The following is an 18910-nucleotide window of genomic DNA, read 5'->3' as shown; positions in this document are numbered from 1 at the left end:
AAATAAAATAGGGTGGAAAGTAAGTCCTCCCACACTATAAGAATATAGAACTTTTTAAAGGTATCAATCCTAACTATCCCAAACACAAGAATACGATTATAAAGATACAGACATGACATCACTTTGTCAGGGAATGACCAAGCATGTCTAGGTTAGAGAGCACTTTCGGCGTCAGACAAGCCAAAGTGGACCTTGTGTCCATTGTCAGGCGGTTCTGGAATAGGCCCAGTCGGATTGCAGGATACGTGGTGATGAATCTGGTGTCAAGATCGCATGGAGATCTTGGCGGGGAAAGGTGGCGTTGATTAGGAGGTAGGCGAGTGTGGCTGGTGTCGTTCTCGCCAAGATTGAAGCGTGGACGGCGAGAGGTAAGGCTGCCAGGTGGTTTAGGGGTGGCGGCGAGTTTGGGCTCTAATTTACTCAGATCCGATCAGAGGGTTTGGATTTGGTTTGGGATGTTTGGAGTCACACGGAGGAAGAGGGTGGTTGAGAGGTGCAGTGCTTCTTGCCCGCACGATGGGGATGATAGAGGGGTGGAGGAACGATCAGCAGCTACTCGGTGCCAAGTAGGAGGCGGCGGGCTTGCTGCCAGAGATGGGATGGCCGGAATCTCCTCGTGCGAGATGGAGGCGTAGAGATATCGGCAGAATGCAATTCCGATTTGGACTTGATGACTATGTTGGAAAAAGTAATAGAATGGAAGTAACGACTCGAACCACAAAAGGATAAATATGCAAAGAAATAAAAGAGTAAAGGAAATGGAACACCGGATTCTACTATGAAATAATAGGTGGGTATAAGAGATACACAACTTCAAGAACACTAGGGAGTATTCAGTGCACCGACGTACACTTGCACCGACATAAATGGATGGTTAGATTATATTAAATACACTTTTAGGTTATTAATAAAATATTAATTATAAATATCAAGAGTTGAGATCATCTTATAAGTGTTGGGTTATTTGCATCGTCGGTGCATAGAATAATTTTCATTGAAGGAAACTCTCTCACACTTGTTTTGCTACCTAACAACTACTACACTCTCAACTTGGATAAGATTAGATCACTAGAATGAGCAAATGACCTCTCATTATATTGACAAAGGAGGAAACCTTTAGATGACTTCATTAAATGCTCATTCATGCTCCACCATCATTAACCCACTTGCAATTATTGATTCCTTCATAGGAATGTATAGAGACAATTATTATCTTTATGGGAGAACCTAAAAGTCACATGTCTAGAATATTCAACAGACTTCATTCATGCTCCACCATCATTAACCCACTTGCAATTGTTGACTCCTTTATGAACCTTCCAACTGCATGAATCTCCCAAGAAACTTGCATATGAGTCTCTACTCTCTACACAATTATTATCTTTATGGGAGAACCTAAAAGTCACATGTCTAGAATATTCAACAGACTTTTGGGCTTGGGTTTTGGCTTTTGGCCCAAACTCATTTGCTTTTATGTTTTATTATTTTTTACCTTTAATTAGACGTGACTATATGCCGGTAATAAGTCCGTATTATTTTTTGGTAGGGCGAAGTGGGCTCTGTCCTAGATTGCACACTTTATGTTTCTTGTCTGGCCTAGCGAGGCGGCTAGCCATTTACTTGATCGAATGGACGCAACCTCCTAGTGGTAAGATGAAATGGAGTGTTGCCGGATTTATTTCCATGCGGCAACATAATAGGAAAGTTGTGCTATTTGTAATTATGCTTCTTCGTGACAAAGTTATCTTTCCGTTATGTCACCGCTCTGTTAAAACAAATGGAGTAGCCACTTGTGCACTCGTTGCTAGTTGGTGCAAGTTAGAATACGTAGATTTTGTAGAAACTTTTTTAGAATACTTAGATTTTGTAGAAACTTTTGGTATTATTTTAGAATGTTCTCTATATGCTTATTATACTGTGGCGTTTAGGCTCTATGTCCCTCCATGTATTCTGCAGTTTCATTAATCAAGACTTGAGGGCAGTCACATCATCCCCCTTTCAAAGAAAAAAAAACTTATTTTCCCTCATATTTTTCCTGCATTAATTGCACATTAATTTCCTACTCTAAAAATCATTTTAAAGGTTATTTTTACCAATTTTATACAAAAAATTTTTGAATCTTGAATTGTTTAGGGCGCGTTCGGTATTGTTTTTGGAAACAGTTTTCTGTTTTACAAATCCTAAAACAGCCGTAGAACGCGTCTGGCAGATTGAATTCCTAATCCGATGAAAACTCTATCTTAAATACAGAATCAATTTTAGTCTATATTTTCCAAAACGATATATCAGCGTATCCTTCATTCTTTGAAAATAGAATCCTAAATTTGTGAAACGCGGGATGCTGAAAGAGAAGAGCGGGATTTCTTGTTTCCGTAAAAGATTGCAGCGCGGGATGAGAGCGCGGCAAAGTTTTGCCCAAAGGCTCTATATATTCATCGATTCATTGTTCTCTGACAATCCATATCTAGTCGCGTTCATCTTCTCCAGGAAGCAGAGCTTCGTTTGGACTCTACTGCTCTAGGTATGATAGTCTTCTCCTAAATCTTGAATTTACTTCAATCTTTCCCTCATTCTGAATTTGCTGTCGAAAACATGTCAATCTTTGTTAAATTTTATGAATTTACTGATGTGTTACTGCCAAAACTAGGTAGGAAGACAGAAGCAAAGGCGGCCTCTCTACCCACACTCGTTTTGACGCTACTGCTCCTGGTATTCTTTTGCTTTTTGTTTAGGGGTTTTTTTAGATAGCTTGGAACATGATTTGGATTTTTTTTGGGCTGTTCTTTTGTTCTATTGACTGTTCTTTTGTTCTTTTGTTCAAAGTGGATATATATCATATGATTACCATTTATATTATGGACTAACTTTGAAGTACATTTGATTCGTTGGCTGGAACTTTGAAGTACATTTGATTTAGTTTATATATCCTATATATATTGGTCTTTGCTGGAGCTTTGAATTACATTTGATTCGTTGTACTTGATTCTTGTCATTGTTCTGCTTGGTTATTTTGATATTGTCTCATTAGTGCCAAGTTATAAGTCATTGTTTATGTTGATTCTGAAAGGCTGCTCTCTATTCATTGAAAAAGCTTTGTCCAGAAATATGCCTCACAATAATAATATGATTTGATAGCAATAATACTATTTCTTATTTGCTTACAATCCTTCTTATTTGATATGTGAACACTCGTCCTTATGTCATCTCTTAGTTCCTGACATAGTGTGTCAAGAGCAAGATTTTTCTGTTATTAGATTAAGCCCAGCATGTTACAAAACAAAACCAAGGATCTTCAGTTTGTCAAATGTGTCAGATAATACTAATCCCCAAGATAGTTTATTCAAAAAGGTGTTTTTGATATGTAATTTGGACACATATGAATTTATGAGATTGCTTGGTTGATGGAAACTATGCATTTGGCTTCATGGAATGTATGTATATTTGTTTCATGATTTGTATGGACTCTGCCGTTCCCTTGCATGGTAGAAACATATTTATTAATTTTCTTGTTTGAATTCACTATTTGTTTGAATTTTTTTAGTAGGTACTAAAGATGATTATAGACATGGAAGATAGTGACTCGGATAGTTCTTCAGAACTAGACGAAATGGCACAACACATGATCATTTGTATGAACATTTATGATTATTGGTCTTCATACATAGACAAGGTTCCTTGCCATACATCGATTTTATCTGGAGCTGAATATGTGCAAGAGTTGCTGAATGGACATCCAGATAGAATATATGACTCATTTCGCATGGATAAACATGTATTTCAAAGGTTGTGTTGCACGCTTAAGAGTTTAAAGTTATTAGAAGATGATCGACATATAGGTGTCCAAGAAGCCGTGGCGATTTTCTTATATATAGTATCTCATAGTGAGCGTATGAGAATGGCTGCTGAGCGCTTTCAACGATCAAAGGACACTATTCATCGACAGTTTAAGCGTGTATTAGCAGCCTTGTGTATGTTATCACCACAGATTATACGTCCTCAAAGTCAAGGAGAAACACCTCCTGAAATTTTGAACAATCCAAAGTTTTATCCATATTTTGAGGTAAAGAATTATTATGAATGAAGTTATTTGTGTTTTATTTTGTTTTATTTGCTCCCTAATATTTATTTATTTTATGACAGAAATGTATTGGGGCAATTGATGGAACACATGTCGCTGCATGGGCTCCAGCTCAGAAACAAACTTCATATCGTGGTAGGAAGGTTCTTGTTACCCAAAATGTCATGTGTGCATGCTCTTTTGACATGATGTTCACCTTTGTTTACACTGGATGGGAAGGGACTGCAAATGATTCTAGGATCTTTGCAGATGCAGTGACCAGGCCAGAAAATAAATTTCCATTTCCAAATGAAGGTAATAAACCACGTAACTTTTTTTTGTGGCTGTCTAAACTAAAAATACATATGCTTTACTTTGATTTTGACATGCACAAAATAATTTTGAAAAAAAAAAAACAGGATATTATTATGTTGTGGATGCTGGATACACAAACATGCCAGGATTCTTAGCTCCTTATCGAGGTGAGCGGTATCATTTGCGTGATTACAGAGGACCTCGTCGTACACCGAGAGGCCCTAGGGAATTGTTCAACTACAGACATTCTTCATTGCGAAATGTAATTGAGCGATGTTTTGGTGTATTGAAAGCGCGTTTTCCAATTTTAAAATATATGCCTAATTATCCTCCAAGAAGGCAACGACGTATACCTATTGCATGTTGTGTTTTACACAATTTTATTCGGAAGGAAGCTCGTCGTGACAGATTGTTTGAAGCTTTTGATGTAGAAGATATGATTTTTGAGGAGGAAAACAATACACCAACGAACTTAGATATGTCACAAGAGAACCTTGCACAGATGACTAATGTTAGAAATGAAATTGCAGAAGACTTGTGGCAAGATTTTATCCCTCACCCTTAGATTGTTAGGTGATAATCAATTTTTAATGCAATTTTTATTTGGATTGTATGATTTTTTTCGACAAAGTTTGGATTGTATGATGATATGACAACTTTGTTTTGAATATTTTGAGGAATTAATTTTAAATTAATCAGTTACTTTATTTCTTAAAGTAAATTTGTCACATTTAAAATTTTCATACCAGACGCGTTTTCTGTTTTTCATTTTTAGAAAACTATTTTGAAAATTTAGCCACCGAACGCATTCTCAAATCCAGAAAATACAGAATTTAATTTCCTGTTTTTGTTTTACAAAACAGTTTTTAAAAAATTGTTTTGCAAAACGTTACAGGACGCGCCCTTATGTTTTGATAATAAGGAAAGATCGAATTGAAAAATTTATGTTACATATCTTCCTTCCTATTCACGCACAAATTAAATATTGGAAATGAAAGTAAAATACATTTTTCAATTACTTCCCGGGCGTTCCCAAACATTGGTGGGGAAACTAATAAGAAATTTATTTTTCCATGCTCATAGGAAAGACCAAATAATCAATTTTCTTTCCAATGAACCAAATGAGGCCTCAGTTCCAATAACAGTTGAGCAGAAAATTTACTGAACAGGTGCGTGATTGGTAGAGCCGAACCGAACGTCAATATAGAATTTAGTTCTGATTTAAGAGCAGTCTAATATTTTTTTTTGTTTTTTTCGAGTTTGAGTTTGGGTTTGCTTGGATTGTTTTTATGACTTTATACTTAACACAACACATTTTTCTCCCACTTTACTTTCTCTTCAATACCTGACTCACCACATGCATAGTATGTGAGAGGTTTGTCCATTAAACACGATGTTTAGTTACGAGTGGGTCATTTGCAATACACTCATATGTAGCGCCCTGGCGGCCTACCTCTAACCAAACACACGCACCGTCGACATGTATAGCATATCGAGCAATCTCATGCACAACGGGATTACATCACGCGGCATGTCCTTACAAGAAGCAAGAAAATCTTAATCTCTTCCACTCTGTGACTTGTAGCGGTCCATCACAAGCTTAAGAGCTGAGCATACCACAGCTCAAAATCGATTAACGAGTTAAATTCAATATCAACTTGGTCCACCAACATTGAATTAAGGATCTTATAAACATTTTCTTCGCCATGTCTTCCAAAGTGACTCCATGGCCCAATGGATAAGGCGCTGGTCTACGAAACCAGAGATTCTGGGTTCGATCCCCAGTGGAGTCGTGAAGATTGTCTTTTAATTTATTTTTTAACCATTCTGTTTTTGTTTTTTAGCACAATTTTGGTTTTTGTCATAATTGACTAAAAGCAATGGATTATACTTGACTTGCCATCAAAAAAAAAAAAAAAAAAGGATTATACTTGACTGTGTTAAATACCCACTTGGACAACAACAGTACAACAATTTCCTACCAAATTATCAGGTGTGAAAGCAAGGATTATTCTTAAGGAAGAACACAGTTCTGGGGTCCTCTTCTAGGGTCAACAGCACAACAATTTTTCAATTCTTAATTACTAGCTAGATTCCTTTTTTTTTTTTACAATTTGCTTATTGAAAGTTGCATTTTGATAATAAAATCTCACATCAAGTATCATATAATTTTCCAGCCAAAACAGACTCTATTGGAGAGAAGTCAGAGAAGCTAAACTTGATGAATGTATTGTTGGAAATTTGGTCGATGGATGCTACTTCCGTCACCAGATTTTGATTCTCCTACAAAATCTCAAAAATACAATATATATTAATAATAAATAATTATCATTATTTTATTGTCATATAGATTAAAATAACAAGAATTATAAGACTTATCTCTTCAATTGTAGGTTTCCAAGGAACACATCATTCAAAAAGAGTTTAAGGTTGAGGCGTGTAAACACTGCCCTTAAGAGTAGATTTCGCCCCTCGGAGACAATGTCTCGGTGTAGCAGGTTTGTGGCGCCCTACCCTCCAGGCTCCAGGGTACAACAACCTCGATCCTTGTAGGCGTACACTCGCAATACTTGGATCGTATCGAACAGCTTGAAACTTTCTTTTGGTGGAATAGATAAATTAAAGGAAACACACGAATACTTTAAGCTCGGAAAGGAAACAAAGGAGATTGAATTTTTGTTGTATGTTTTTATTTGGAAAGCTAGGGATTACATATATGGCAGGAATGATCAATGCGATGACAAATTAACAATAGCAATCAAGCTATGTAACTTATGTAACCGAAAGGAATATTATGACATTGATTAGGAAGAATCAAAAACAGAAGGTATCAAATAAGGAATGAACCCATATAATTGCAGAGTTAATTTGACCAAATGAATGGTATATGAATAAAACTGATGAAATCTTTATATCAATCACAATCAAAGAGAGTTAATGACACAAAAAGAATTAATGGCTATTACTATCTGCAAATAACGGTTCAAATGAGGTTTTAAAAATAGCAGGTATTTGAAATATTCTAACTAAATTCCAACAATCCCCCACTATTTCAAAATACCAAAATTTCAAGGAAAGTGAAAGATAAGGAATACCAAAAGAAAGTGAGAATCAATGCATCATTAACTCTCTTTGATTGTGATTGATATAAAGACACCAATTCTGATGCATTGGATGAAGATACTCGAGTTTCTTTTTTCCTTGTAAAAAGGAACTTATCCAGCCGACCATACTAAATTAGCTTGCGGAGTAGCTATTTACAATATTTCTAGGAAAATGACGTGTTCTATGAAGCTAAATCTTTTAGCAAGTCATTTGTTTCTTTGGCTAGCTTTTTTTTTTATTATTATTTGTAGTACTCTTGAGAAGTCCTCTTTCATAATTTTTTTTTGATCATTTTCCTTGAAGAGAGAAAATATAATTTTGTGATTTTGAGAGACCGTTGCATGTTTTTCTTGGAAGTATTTTTTTCTTTTTTCTTTTTCTTCAATAAAAAGAGAATAAGTGAAATCTTTTGCTACCCCATGGTGACTCGAACTTATATGGACACCTTTCATCTTTCTTTCATATATTTTCATATATGAACTTATAGTACGTCTTACTGCAATTCAAAGTCTCAAACTGGCTGACGTCATTTGTGACAGACAAAATAAACATAAACATAACTCGGCGAATGACGAGGAACGCATTTTTGCTAACATAAACATAAGAGAAAAATTCAGTCACCGTCCCCAAACTATGTTGTCAAGGCCAATTTGATACCCGAATTCTCAAAAGTATCAATGTGATACCCAAAGACCTATTTTGACATCAACGTGATACTTCCGTCCAAAATCTCAAACGGCTCCGTTTGTCTGCTGACGTGGCAAACACGTGGATCCTATATGGAAGGGTAGAATAGTCTTTTACTACTAACTAATTAAAAAAAAAAAAAAAAAACAGAATGGAGCACAAAGCTCCATCTCTCTCTCTCTCTCTCTCCTCTCTCTTGGTTCTGGTTTTTCTGGGTTTTGGGTTTTTCATGCCTTTATATCCATAGCAGCTATTGGTACTCCTCCACGACCAGTCGATTCGGACACCAACATCGACGACGACGATGCCACCGCAGCCGTCGATTCAGAAGACGACGAGGATCACCATCCCCAAAACGACGCCGTTGTTTCCCACTGGAGGAGGCGGCGGAGACAAGATCGAAGACGACGGAGCAAGGTTCTAATCGATCTGTTTGGGCTTTACTTTCTGGGTTGTCAATCGAAGAGCCTCAAACTCTTGGTTGCTCTCTTCCTCAAGCAGCAAAGTAGAAACTCTTGGTTAATATTCTGGTTCATTGTTGTCATCCCTGTGGCTTTGGTTTTCACAGACAAGCTCCGGTGACAGAGAATAGAAGCCCGAAAGCTTCTCGGGTTCTTCGACCTATTTTCCGACTCCGGCCACGGCTGCAAGCGAGACCGGTGGTAGTAGCTTCGTCTTGGCAAGGTGAAGAAGCCTGTGGTATCTTTGTGTCCATCCATTAACTTGAAAGAGAGAATCAAATGGGAGAAGTTTCTGAGTTTTCCGGTCATGTTATGTGTTTTCCGGCAACTGTTGACGATAAATAAGGTATTGGTGTTCCTCTATTTGTCGAGCTCTACATGATTGTGCCCGAAAGCTTCTCGGGTTCTTCGACCTATTTTCCGACTCCGGCCACGGCTGCAAGCGAGACCGGTGGTAGTAGCTTCGTCTTGGCAAGGTGAAGAAGCCTGTGGTATCTTTGTGTCCATCCATTAACTTGAAAGAGAGAATCAAATGGGAGAAGTTTCTGAGTTTTCCGGTCATGTTATGTGTTTTCCGGCAACTGTTGACGATAAATAAGGTATTGGTGTTCCTCTATTTGTCGAGCTCTACATGATTGTGCCATCAATTTTCAGTTTTGATTATGATTGGACGAATTGGAATTTTGGGGATTTTGAGGCTACTGTGTGTGTTCGAAGTTTGATGTGGTGTATTGATCAATTGATGTTCTTCAGTTAATTTCTTATCATAAAGAAACCTCTTAGTACGATTTTGGTTGTTGGTTAAACCTGAATTCAAGAATGATAAGAATTGGATGATCGGAAGGATAAACTGTGTTACTCAAGGGTCTAAGAACTATAGCTGCTTTGGATTGTTTTTTGTATTCATACTTATTTGTTGGATTGAGAACTGGAACTATGGAGCTTTGATTTGAGAACTGTAGAAGTGGGATGATTCCTCCAGATTTGGGTCATCTCTGTTTCAGCATAGAAGATCAGCTTTGCTCTTGTTGATATGAAGGACGAGGATAAGATGTTTGGTTTAATTGTTTATAACATGAAGTCTTAGGAACCAGAATGATGAGAATTTGCAGAGTTGGATACTGAGAGATTACTCTGTATGGATTGTTAAATTAGTGGAATGGAATTGATTTTTTATGTTGTAAAAAAGAAGAAGAAGAAGAAGAAATGAAAAGAAATGAAAAGAAAAAAAATAATTAAAACAGGGGTAAATTGGTCATTTCACATTTTTTTGGGATCCACGTGCTTGCCACGTCAGCAAACAGACGGAGCCGTTAGAAATTTTTTACGGAAGTATCACGTTGATGCCAATTTAGGTCTTTGGGTATCACATTGATTCTTTTGAGAGTTCGGATATCAAATTGGCCTTGACAGCATATTGTGGGGACGGTGACTGAATTTTTCTCTAAACATAAACATAAACAAAGCTCAAGTCAATGCACCATAGTCCAAGTCTCTGAGCCACTTGTCTCACTGAAGATTCTAAACAACTTCATGAATCGGACAATTGGGGTACTTCAACTTTGCATTTTTGCCCCCCAACCGTTTGTTAAAATTTCTCAATAAGCTTTATTTTCCAATAGATTCAACAATTCTAGGTTGTCTATATCAGATGAATATATTTATTTAAGCCTATGGCTGCTTCCACCAAACTTCTATCCACACCTCCTATAGCTACAGGCCTGTTATATATATAGTTAGGAATAACTAGTACTCAAAATGCAAACTCAAATCATTACATAGAATAGGCACTAAGTCGATTAAGTAGCTAGCCCAAAAATGTATCCTACAGCTCCTGACCATGAGAAATATGTAGGTGATCATGATCACCATATTCCAGGACATGTTCCAGCTTTGAGTCCTCATGGTGCACCAAGAGTCTATGCTCCTCCATATGTAGTAAGTACGGTGCGGTCTGCTCGTCATGTAGGAGGGGAGTGGTCAAGTGGTCTTTGCCATTGTTGTGATGATCCTGCAAATTGTAAGTGAAAGGGAGTCGTCGTCTATAGTATATATATGTGTATGTATATGGTTAGTCTTGATCATTGATTTTGTTACTTTTTGTTTCTAACGAAATACTGGTTTCCATTTGATCAATTTTGAAGGTCTGATCACTTTCTTTTGCCCTTGCATCACATTCGGCCAGATAGCTGAGATAGTGGATCAAGGTTCCTCATGTAAGCAGCCACTTAACCTCTACTTGGTATTAGAGTAAACAATCCATGTCTTAGCTCAGGGTTAGGCTAGACATGCTTCACGTGTTTGGCTTTAGTCCTGTCACATGTGAAGTTTAAAGTTTTGCGTCGCAATAAATATTTTGAATCTCTCCACCCATTGCCAATTGATTTTGGGTAGGATGGTCAAATTCTAAAACAATATATATGCTATGCGCGTGTGACCTTTCTGTATGGTCTAGTCTAATTAATCTGTTTTATTGCTGGTGTGTATTGCAGCTTGTGCTCAAAAGGGAACTTGTTATGGGATTCTTCTTTCAACTACTGGTCTTGCTTGCTTGTACTCGTGTTTCTATCGGTCGAAGTTGAGAGGTCAGTACGACTTGGAAGAAGCACCTTGTGTGGATTGCCTAGTTCATTTCTGCTGTGCTACTTGTGCACTTTGTCAAGAGTACAGAGAGCTCAGGAATCGTGGTTTTGATATGGGAATAGGTAATACCTTCTTTCTCATCTTTTTGGTTGTTGTTGTTGTTGTTCTTTTTTACTAACTACCTTCTTATTATCCAAAAAAAAAAAAAAAAACCTTCTTTTGTTAGCGTAAGAATACTACTAGCTATTTGATTAACTTCTCGATCTCAATATATATCTCACATTATATTGACCATGACCCTCAAGTTAATTTCATAAGATTAGTAATATAGTAAGTCCATTTTCTATTACACAGCAATTAGTAGATTAGATGAATACAAGAGACAAACTCAAATACGTTCTATTTAAAAAAAAGATCGAAGACTCATACCACTAGACCACTGTAGTATATAATATAATATTTGAGAAGCTAGTGGTTTTAGATTGAACATGGCATGTTAGGGTCATTAGAAGGGGGTAAAGGTCTAGGAATTGGGAGAAGTAGAGTTGAACGCTCATCATGGGTTTAACTGGTATGAGTTTTATATATCTGTAGTGCAGAAAAAAAAAATAAGTTGGGAATAAATAAGAAACTACAGAGAGCACATCCCACCTCGAAAATGTGAAGCTTTACGAGTTAATTTTGGGTTTGATGTTCTAACTAAGTAACTATTATGATAACCTTTACCCTATGCATGTACCAATACTACCTTGTTTTCAATCCATTAGAACCTGAAGGCCTAATCAAGGGACCATCCATCATTGTTTAGTAGCAGATAGTTTCTGCAAAATATTATTTTTCAGCATGGAAAATGATAATATATGATAATATATGATAATATCTTTATCAATAAGGCCTAATTGTTCAACTAGGGAACAATTACTATACTTATCCAGACTTATTTATGCAACTTGTAACCATAAATCAGAAAACAACTCCAAATTCCAGCAGAATAAGACTACGACCAGGTCAATTCGAGCCTCAGTAAGCATCTTCTGCACGTTTGATATCTTCATATAGCAACCTATGTCGTCATCTAGGGTTGTTATTATATATATGAACATGTTGCTGGGTTTGTACTAAAACTTCATAATGAAATGATCTCCATGCATTGACCTACATCGTTTCTTTAAGTTATTAATCGATCTTTTAGTTGGTACATTTCTGGGCGATTAATATATGTTGTTTTGTTGGAAAATAATGAAGGTTGGGAAGCTAACATGGACAGACAAAAGCGAGGAGTTACGCAAGCTCCGATTGTGGCACCAGGCATGACAAGATAAATGACGAGGCAAGAGAAAAATTATATGCAGATGGCAGCGGTTCTTGTACACTCTTTTTATGATATTCTCTTGCTACTAAATGCTGGTTTGGAGAGTTTGCCCATTTGTTCTTTGTTGTACTATCTTAATAAAAATGTACATATGTTGTGTAAAAAAAATTGGGTGGTAGGTTCAAGCTAGCAAATGAATGATTTGAAATTATAGCTTGTCGACTACGATAGTTATATATCAATCACGGCAAGTTACATTGTGTAACTATATATTTCATCTATGAATAACAATCGGTGCTCCCATGCACTTTTAGTTTTATTTCCGGTATTTTATAGTCATCGGTTATAATTGATTTTGTTCGGCTCTTAACTTTTTCAACAACTGTAAATAGAACATAACTGACAAATATTTCATTGGCTTTCACTCAATAATTAAGGAAAAAACTAATGGGTAGGAGTTTTCCATATCTAATTTCTTCATTCAGGATCGTGTGGACATTTCACTAGCTCGAAGTGTCATTTTCAAGTATTAGAAGAAAAAATAAAGAATAAAATTGATAATAAAACCTTTTCGATTGATTTTAAATAGTTCTGTATGGTGGTGGTGGTGGTGGTGCTACATGTTATGTTTTGCTAGTAGTATGGTTACACAGAGTACGAGATGGAGAAACTGGTGGTTATTGGTGGTTGGATGACGGACATCCTTCATCGCCTTTGATGAAGCTCATGTCCTTGAGAAGTGTGAGTCAATACAAGCTGTGGAGGCCTAAAATAGCCCCGGATAATCATTATAATTCACACAAATAGTAAGGGTTATTGTAACGTCCCGTATCTCAATTTACCCGTTTACTAGTCATTTGGACGGTCAACGACAACTACTTTCACTTTTTACCTTGTTTCAATACTTTTGGTGGCCCTAAAAGTTGACTTTTTGTTCGAGTCAAAATTTGAGAAAATGTTATTCATGAAAGTTGTAGATGACGTTAAACCGAGCGCGTGCATATGTGGTACGTAAAAAATCAGAGTTCGTATGCGAAAGTTATAAGCGAAATACAAAATTTACTGTTCATGGTAGGTTGGTATAAATTTGAAAAGTTACTGTGGCCGGGTAACTTTTCTTTCTCCTTCTCTCTCCTCTCCCCCGACTTTCTCTCTCTTCCTCTCCCTCTCTTCCCTGTGTCGGCCTCCTTTCTTTCCTCCTTTGAATTGCAGTCGTCCGGCCACCAAACGGCGAGCCCCGGGTGGCGGTCGACTCCTCTCTTCCTCTCCTATACGCCTGCGGTCGTGGGTCACGACGATTTGGCCGGAGAAGCTAGAATTCAAGCTAAGAAGATTACTATAGCAGTTCGGCATTTCCTTCCGATTTCGGTTGTCTGCGACGACAATTCTTGGTCCAATTGATGCGCCTCGAACCGTCGATCATTTTCCCCCAAGCCTTTTGCCTCGATTTGCGGTGTGGAGACAGAATCGAAGAAATTTCGAAACTAGGGTTTTGAAATTTCTGGGCTCGTGTTCACCAGCCAAATTGGAGCCCTTCAAGGTAAAATTGGAATTTGTTGCAGTTGAGAAAATTGTTAGGCTTGTTGAGTAGGTGGTGCTGCAAAAATTTGGTGGCCATTGGAGTTGGTGACGGTGGCTGCGGCGGCACGTGGGGCAGCTTTTTAATTTCGAATTTTTAGCTAATTAATTCATATATTTGTTATAGAGGTTGGATTTGTGATTTTTGGTGAATTTTGGAGAAGTTTGACATTGATTGTGAATTTTCGAAGTTTGGAGTTTCGGATGTTGATTTGTGGGAATCCAATCTTCGGATTTTCCTTGTTTCCGCTATGGAATACTTTAATCAACGGATTGATATTAGTGCTGGAGTTTGGCTTGAATCCGGAAAGAAATGGAGATAGGGTGTGATGACCTGGATTTCTGTTATTTAATTTTGGTAATTAATAATGGACCAGTTATACGAATAATTGTTATTGTGCTTTATTCGTAGATTGTATGTAAAGTGGAATGGTTTTCGTCCGTATAATTATTTGAATTTCACAGTTTAGGGGGTCGTGTGAAGTTTGACTTTTTGTACGTTGGGATTCTCGGGAAACTTCCTTCACGAAAGTTGTAGAGCGCGTCGATACGAGTTCGTGGACATGCGGAACGCGGGAATCGGAGTTCGTATGAGAAAGTTATGGCTATCGGAAGAAGTTTCCGTTTTAGTATAAATAGAGAAAATCAGAAATTAATTTCATAATTTTCAGTTTCCATTTCCGGAAACCTTTTTTTCTCTCTCTTTCTCTCTCGATCGATACCTTCACTATCTGAGTTTTCCGTCTGACCCGACCCGAACCCGGCGGATCCGACCCGACTTTTCCGGCGAACTGCGGCGGTCTCCGGCGACGAAAACTCTCCAGATCAGTTCGCCACCTCCGTCTGGTCGTCCCTCTGGTGTCCTCTAGCTTCGATTCTCCTCCACGGCGGCGCTGCAAGGCGGTGCAGTTGGGTGTTCTTGGACCCGATTGGTTTTCCGGCTTCCAACGTCGGCGGCGCTTCAACCTTTGCCTGGGGAGTTCGCAGCAGCCTCCTTGTGCGATCTGTGGTGGTTGTTTGGAAGGATACACGTGAAAACTCGATCAACTCAGTTTGGTTTACTGTTCACGGCTTGTGAGGTAGTTTTCGATCCCTTATGGTTGTTTTCTGACTTCGAGCTAGTTATGAGATTTCACAAGCATGCTTAGATGAAGCTTTTTGATGTTGGGAGTTTTGTGAAATAATGAGTTTTGGTCGGCGGCGGTGCGCCACCTCCTGTGGCGGCGTTCCGGCCACGTATTGGACTGTTTCTGGTATTATATGTCTTCTACTCGTTGATACGAGCGTTTCGATATATAATATGAAAGTTTTGGAGTTCGAATGAATTTGTTATGATTTTTATCGTTTCATATCGATGAATTTATTCGATCCGTGAGGATTTGAGTATCCGATCGACTTGTGGTTTGGACACATCGATCGTGGAAGTGTTCCGGTGACCTTGGGAGGTCTCGGATGTGGTTTTGCCTCGATTGGCGCCACTTTGGGGATTTTAGTTCAAAACAGGGGTTTCGGACTTAAATCAAATGTGAATCGTTACTAAGTGGAGACCGTTTGTGAGTAGGTACTTGACGAAGTATTTGGATGGTTAATTGGCGGATTTGGCCGCTTTGTTCTTGGTTGAAGACGCAGCGGGAATTCGAGGTGAGTAAATCTCACAAGGATCTTTATGAACAGAAGTACCATTATTGTTTTGGCGTTAATTATTTAACTGCAAACTATAGTTGGTATTAGTAGCCATTCCTGAGCGAATGACTACGTATATATATATATTTACGTGAAATATATATATTCCTGTGGATGGTATTTGATGAATAATATGCATGATGATGCTTATATTATTGTTGAATGTGACTTTTCATGGAAACAATATTGTGGAAAAAGATGTTTTCTATTGTTGAAATGTATTGATGTTTGATGTTACATTTGTGAGTCAAGCGTGACTCATTTAAATGTATTGGTCTTTGTACCAAGAGTCACAGATGGTGAGCAGGGATAAGGAAAGCCGAGATTAGATGTTAGTAACGTTTTAGGTCAGGTGTGACTTACTTAACGTTCGACTTTGAGACCGGACGGGGTCTGGAGGTCATATGTCACAGATGGTGACAGGTTGCAGGTGGCAACCTTGATGTTTGATTTCATGATCAGACGGGGTCTGAAATCATATGTCACAGATGGTGATAGGTCGCAGATGGTGACCAAGGCAGGAAATAGGTAATCACGTCCTTGGTAGGACGAGTGATTACGATTTCAATAGAGCTCTAGTCTGTCTGCCATGATAGCTTATGGGAGTAACGGTCGAGGTTGCTGGAGACTCATAGGTATGTAGTTTAAAGGAGAGTTCCAATGGTATTCTTCTTTAATTGTCTAGATGAGGCTTGAATTTCTACTTGATGGTTAAGTTAGCAAATAGAACATTGTCACGGCGGTGACTCATGTTGTCCTTTCTGTGGAAAGGATATGGAATGTTAGAAGGAATCATGGTTGCATGAGTTCCTTAAGTAGATTGATGTGAGTTGTTGATTGATGTTCATGAGTTACTCATACGGGCTTGCAAAAGCTTACCGGGTTTGTTGTTTGGCAACCCCGGTGCACCATTCAAACGGTGTAGGGGTTAATCCTGCAGGTCAGGAAAATCGTGGCTGAAGCTGAGGTAGCTTGTTGGCAGCAGAACGGGTAGGAAGCAAATTTTGTTGGCTTTGCCAGTGTATGACTTCCGCTATGTAGTAAGCTCTGAGGAGCATTTACGTTTTATTTTGTGATGACAATTTAATTCGTAAATTTGTGTAATATATAACTCTGTGGAGCGAGTGTATATTAACTTGGATTGGTTCAGGGCATCAGTATATACTTGTTTAAGGGAAAGATGTTCCAGGTATTTGTATTGATGACTGAACGTTCACGCATGTATAATTATGGGATTATATATATCGATTTTTATTTTTGTTAAAAATCAGGGGCGTGACATAGGGTTTTCGAGTTTTGTTATTTATTTGTCAAATTGTTGTTTATGGAATATAATTGTGTACAGGACGAGGTACCGGCCCATCGCTTGACGAGGATCCTTACGCTTGGATACCACGTTAGCCGTATACTGTGAGTGGACTTTTGTTTTAAGTAATGATGCATGCATTTATTTCTTGAACTAATGCTTTACTTATTTATCATACTATTCGTTGAGCATATTAATTTGTTTCGGATATTATTTGGTTTTGAATGTTTATTGGAATTTTGATAGGATTTTCCATCATGATTTTAGAACGAGAGTTTTCTACGCTTGAATTTGAATTTACGATTTATATTGATTTTCGATGAATTATTTTCCGAGGTGGTTTTCGGAATTAATTATATTTCTATTCGTCGATTTGAGATTTTTGAAATGGGGTTTTCGATGGAGTTATATTTCTTATTTATTTATCGACTTTTGGTTTGGACATTTGGAATGCCTTGATGATGATTTTGGATTTGGTTTTGTTTTTGATATACGATTTATAATTTAGTCTCGCCTTTCTGATTTTGAACTTGAGTTATCTTGGCGTGTGGGACACGTCGTTGGAAATTCATTTGCGAGAGATTGGGAAGCCTTATGTATTTATGGATTTTCGGTTATGCATGTTTTCTTGTGCCATACCTTGGGGTGATTTTTATCATGCTAGCATTGAGTCCGCCTTTGTGGCGACATGATGGGATCACAGAAGCCCGTCCGCCTTTGTGGCGCTGGTTACTGTCTTTGTGATAGTAATGCTGAAGCCTAGTATCCTAATCGCTATACTTAGTGGCGTAAGGGTATATACGGGAGTATGAGAGTACTTTAGCCTGGGAGACTATCACTCGAGCTTGGGAGGCTCATTCGTATGACTATCATCTTCCCCTACTTACTATATTATTTTTGACTAGCGGGACAAGTCCGATTTCCCTTAACCAGCGAGGCTGGTCTTATTTTCTTGAGTATCGGAGTTTCAATATTTTTAATTGGTTGTTGTGACTAGCGGGGCTAGTCGGTTTTCTTGAGCTGAACATCAGTTGGTTTGTGTTCCTTCATTGTTGCATGCATCGAGTTTTTAAAGGAATAAATGTGGGCAAGCATAAAGTCCATTTTCTTTATAATTACTTATTCTTGTCCACTCACGCTAATGTTTTTATGTACTTTCCCCTAGGCCCTTCGGTTTCAAATGCCTAGTTCGCAGTGTAGCTATTCGGCTTTAGGAGTTGAGGCGTAGCACCACCGCTGTTATCTATCCTTCGTAGGTTACTTGCTAACCTACTTTGTTTATCGTTGTTCTTGTGACTTTAGACTACTATGATAACCTTGAGACTTTTATATTAATATTGTAACCTATGACTTGGTTGTAATTTGAGTTACTTGGATAATTTGATACTCTAAATTGTGGAGTTGTTCGGATTTTGGGAGCAGGGTGGCTCCAGGAGTTTTTCAAAGGTTGTTTAGAAGTGTGAATGTGTTTCTACAGGTTTTGGGTAGTCCATTTTTAGGAGTGACTCTGCTGAAATTTCGGTAGAATTATTCCTAAGGTGGGCCCCACAGGGCCACCTCGGATTTCAGGGTGAAATTTGGGGCGGGTCCTGTCAGTTATAATTTCTACCATCTCCAACCCTTAGGGCTATAAGTTTAAATGCTATGTTATTTTATTGTTTTTAATTATGTTTTTTAAATATAAAGTATTTTATAATTATGATATGTTCAAGTAAATCTCTAATTTGTGTTTGGCTCAAACTCTAGGTTACTTAACCTAGTGGTAATAGAGTTACATTAGAAGGATCTAGATTCCTATTCAATGTAAGGTTACTTTCCTTGTA

The 18910-nt window shown here is 37.9% G+C and overlaps 2 protein-coding genes and 1 non-coding gene across 4 annotated transcripts; all 3 read left to right on the top strand.

Annotated features, from left to right (window-relative positions):
* The first annotated feature begins 2129 nt into the window (after positions 1 to 2129).
* LOC133740404 (uncharacterized) lies at positions 2130 to 5074 on the top strand. 2 transcript variants are annotated; one of them, XM_062168350.1, is made up of 5 exons: positions 2130 to 2521; positions 2648 to 2709; positions 3837 to 4060; positions 4141 to 4372; positions 4477 to 5074. In XM_062168350.1, exons 3-5 carry the CDS (start codon positions 3890 to 3892, stop codon positions 4935 to 4937), a joined length of 864 nt encoding a protein of 287 aa, XP_062024334.1. In that variant the 5' UTR covers positions 2130 to 2521; positions 2648 to 2709; positions 3837 to 3889; the 3' UTR covers positions 4938 to 5074. The 2 variants fall into 2 exon arrangements, with proteins under 2 accessions (XP_062024334.1, XP_062024333.1); XM_062168349.1 differs by having other exon boundaries at positions 3542 to 4060.
* A 1018-nt stretch (positions 5075 to 6092) lies between these two features.
* On the top strand, positions 6093 to 6165 carry TRNAR-ACG (transfer RNA arginine (anticodon ACG)). Its single transcript has one exon. It is a non-coding gene; the product is annotated as a tRNA-Arg (tRNA).
* A 4133-nt stretch (positions 6166 to 10298) lies between these two features.
* Positions 10299 to 12839, top strand: LOC133740186 (protein PLANT CADMIUM RESISTANCE 2-like). Its single transcript, XM_062168107.1, has 4 exons — positions 10299 to 10645; positions 10770 to 10841; positions 11118 to 11330; positions 12454 to 12839. The coding sequence occupies exons 1-4, from the start codon at positions 10444 to 10446 to the stop codon at positions 12528 to 12530; spliced, it is 564 nt and encodes a 187-aa protein (XP_062024091.1). The 5' UTR covers positions 10299 to 10443; the 3' UTR covers positions 12531 to 12839.
* The last annotated feature ends 6071 nt before the right edge of the window (positions 12840 to 18910 follow it).

The sequence above is a fragment of the Rosa rugosa genome, chromosome 3 (genome assembly GCF_958449725.1).
Source record: "Rosa rugosa chromosome 3, drRosRugo1.1, whole genome shotgun sequence".
NCBI classification, from domain to species: domain Eukaryota; kingdom Viridiplantae; phylum Streptophyta; class Magnoliopsida; order Rosales; family Rosaceae; genus Rosa; species Rosa rugosa.
This window is presented reverse-complemented; position numbering and strand designations above follow the sequence as displayed.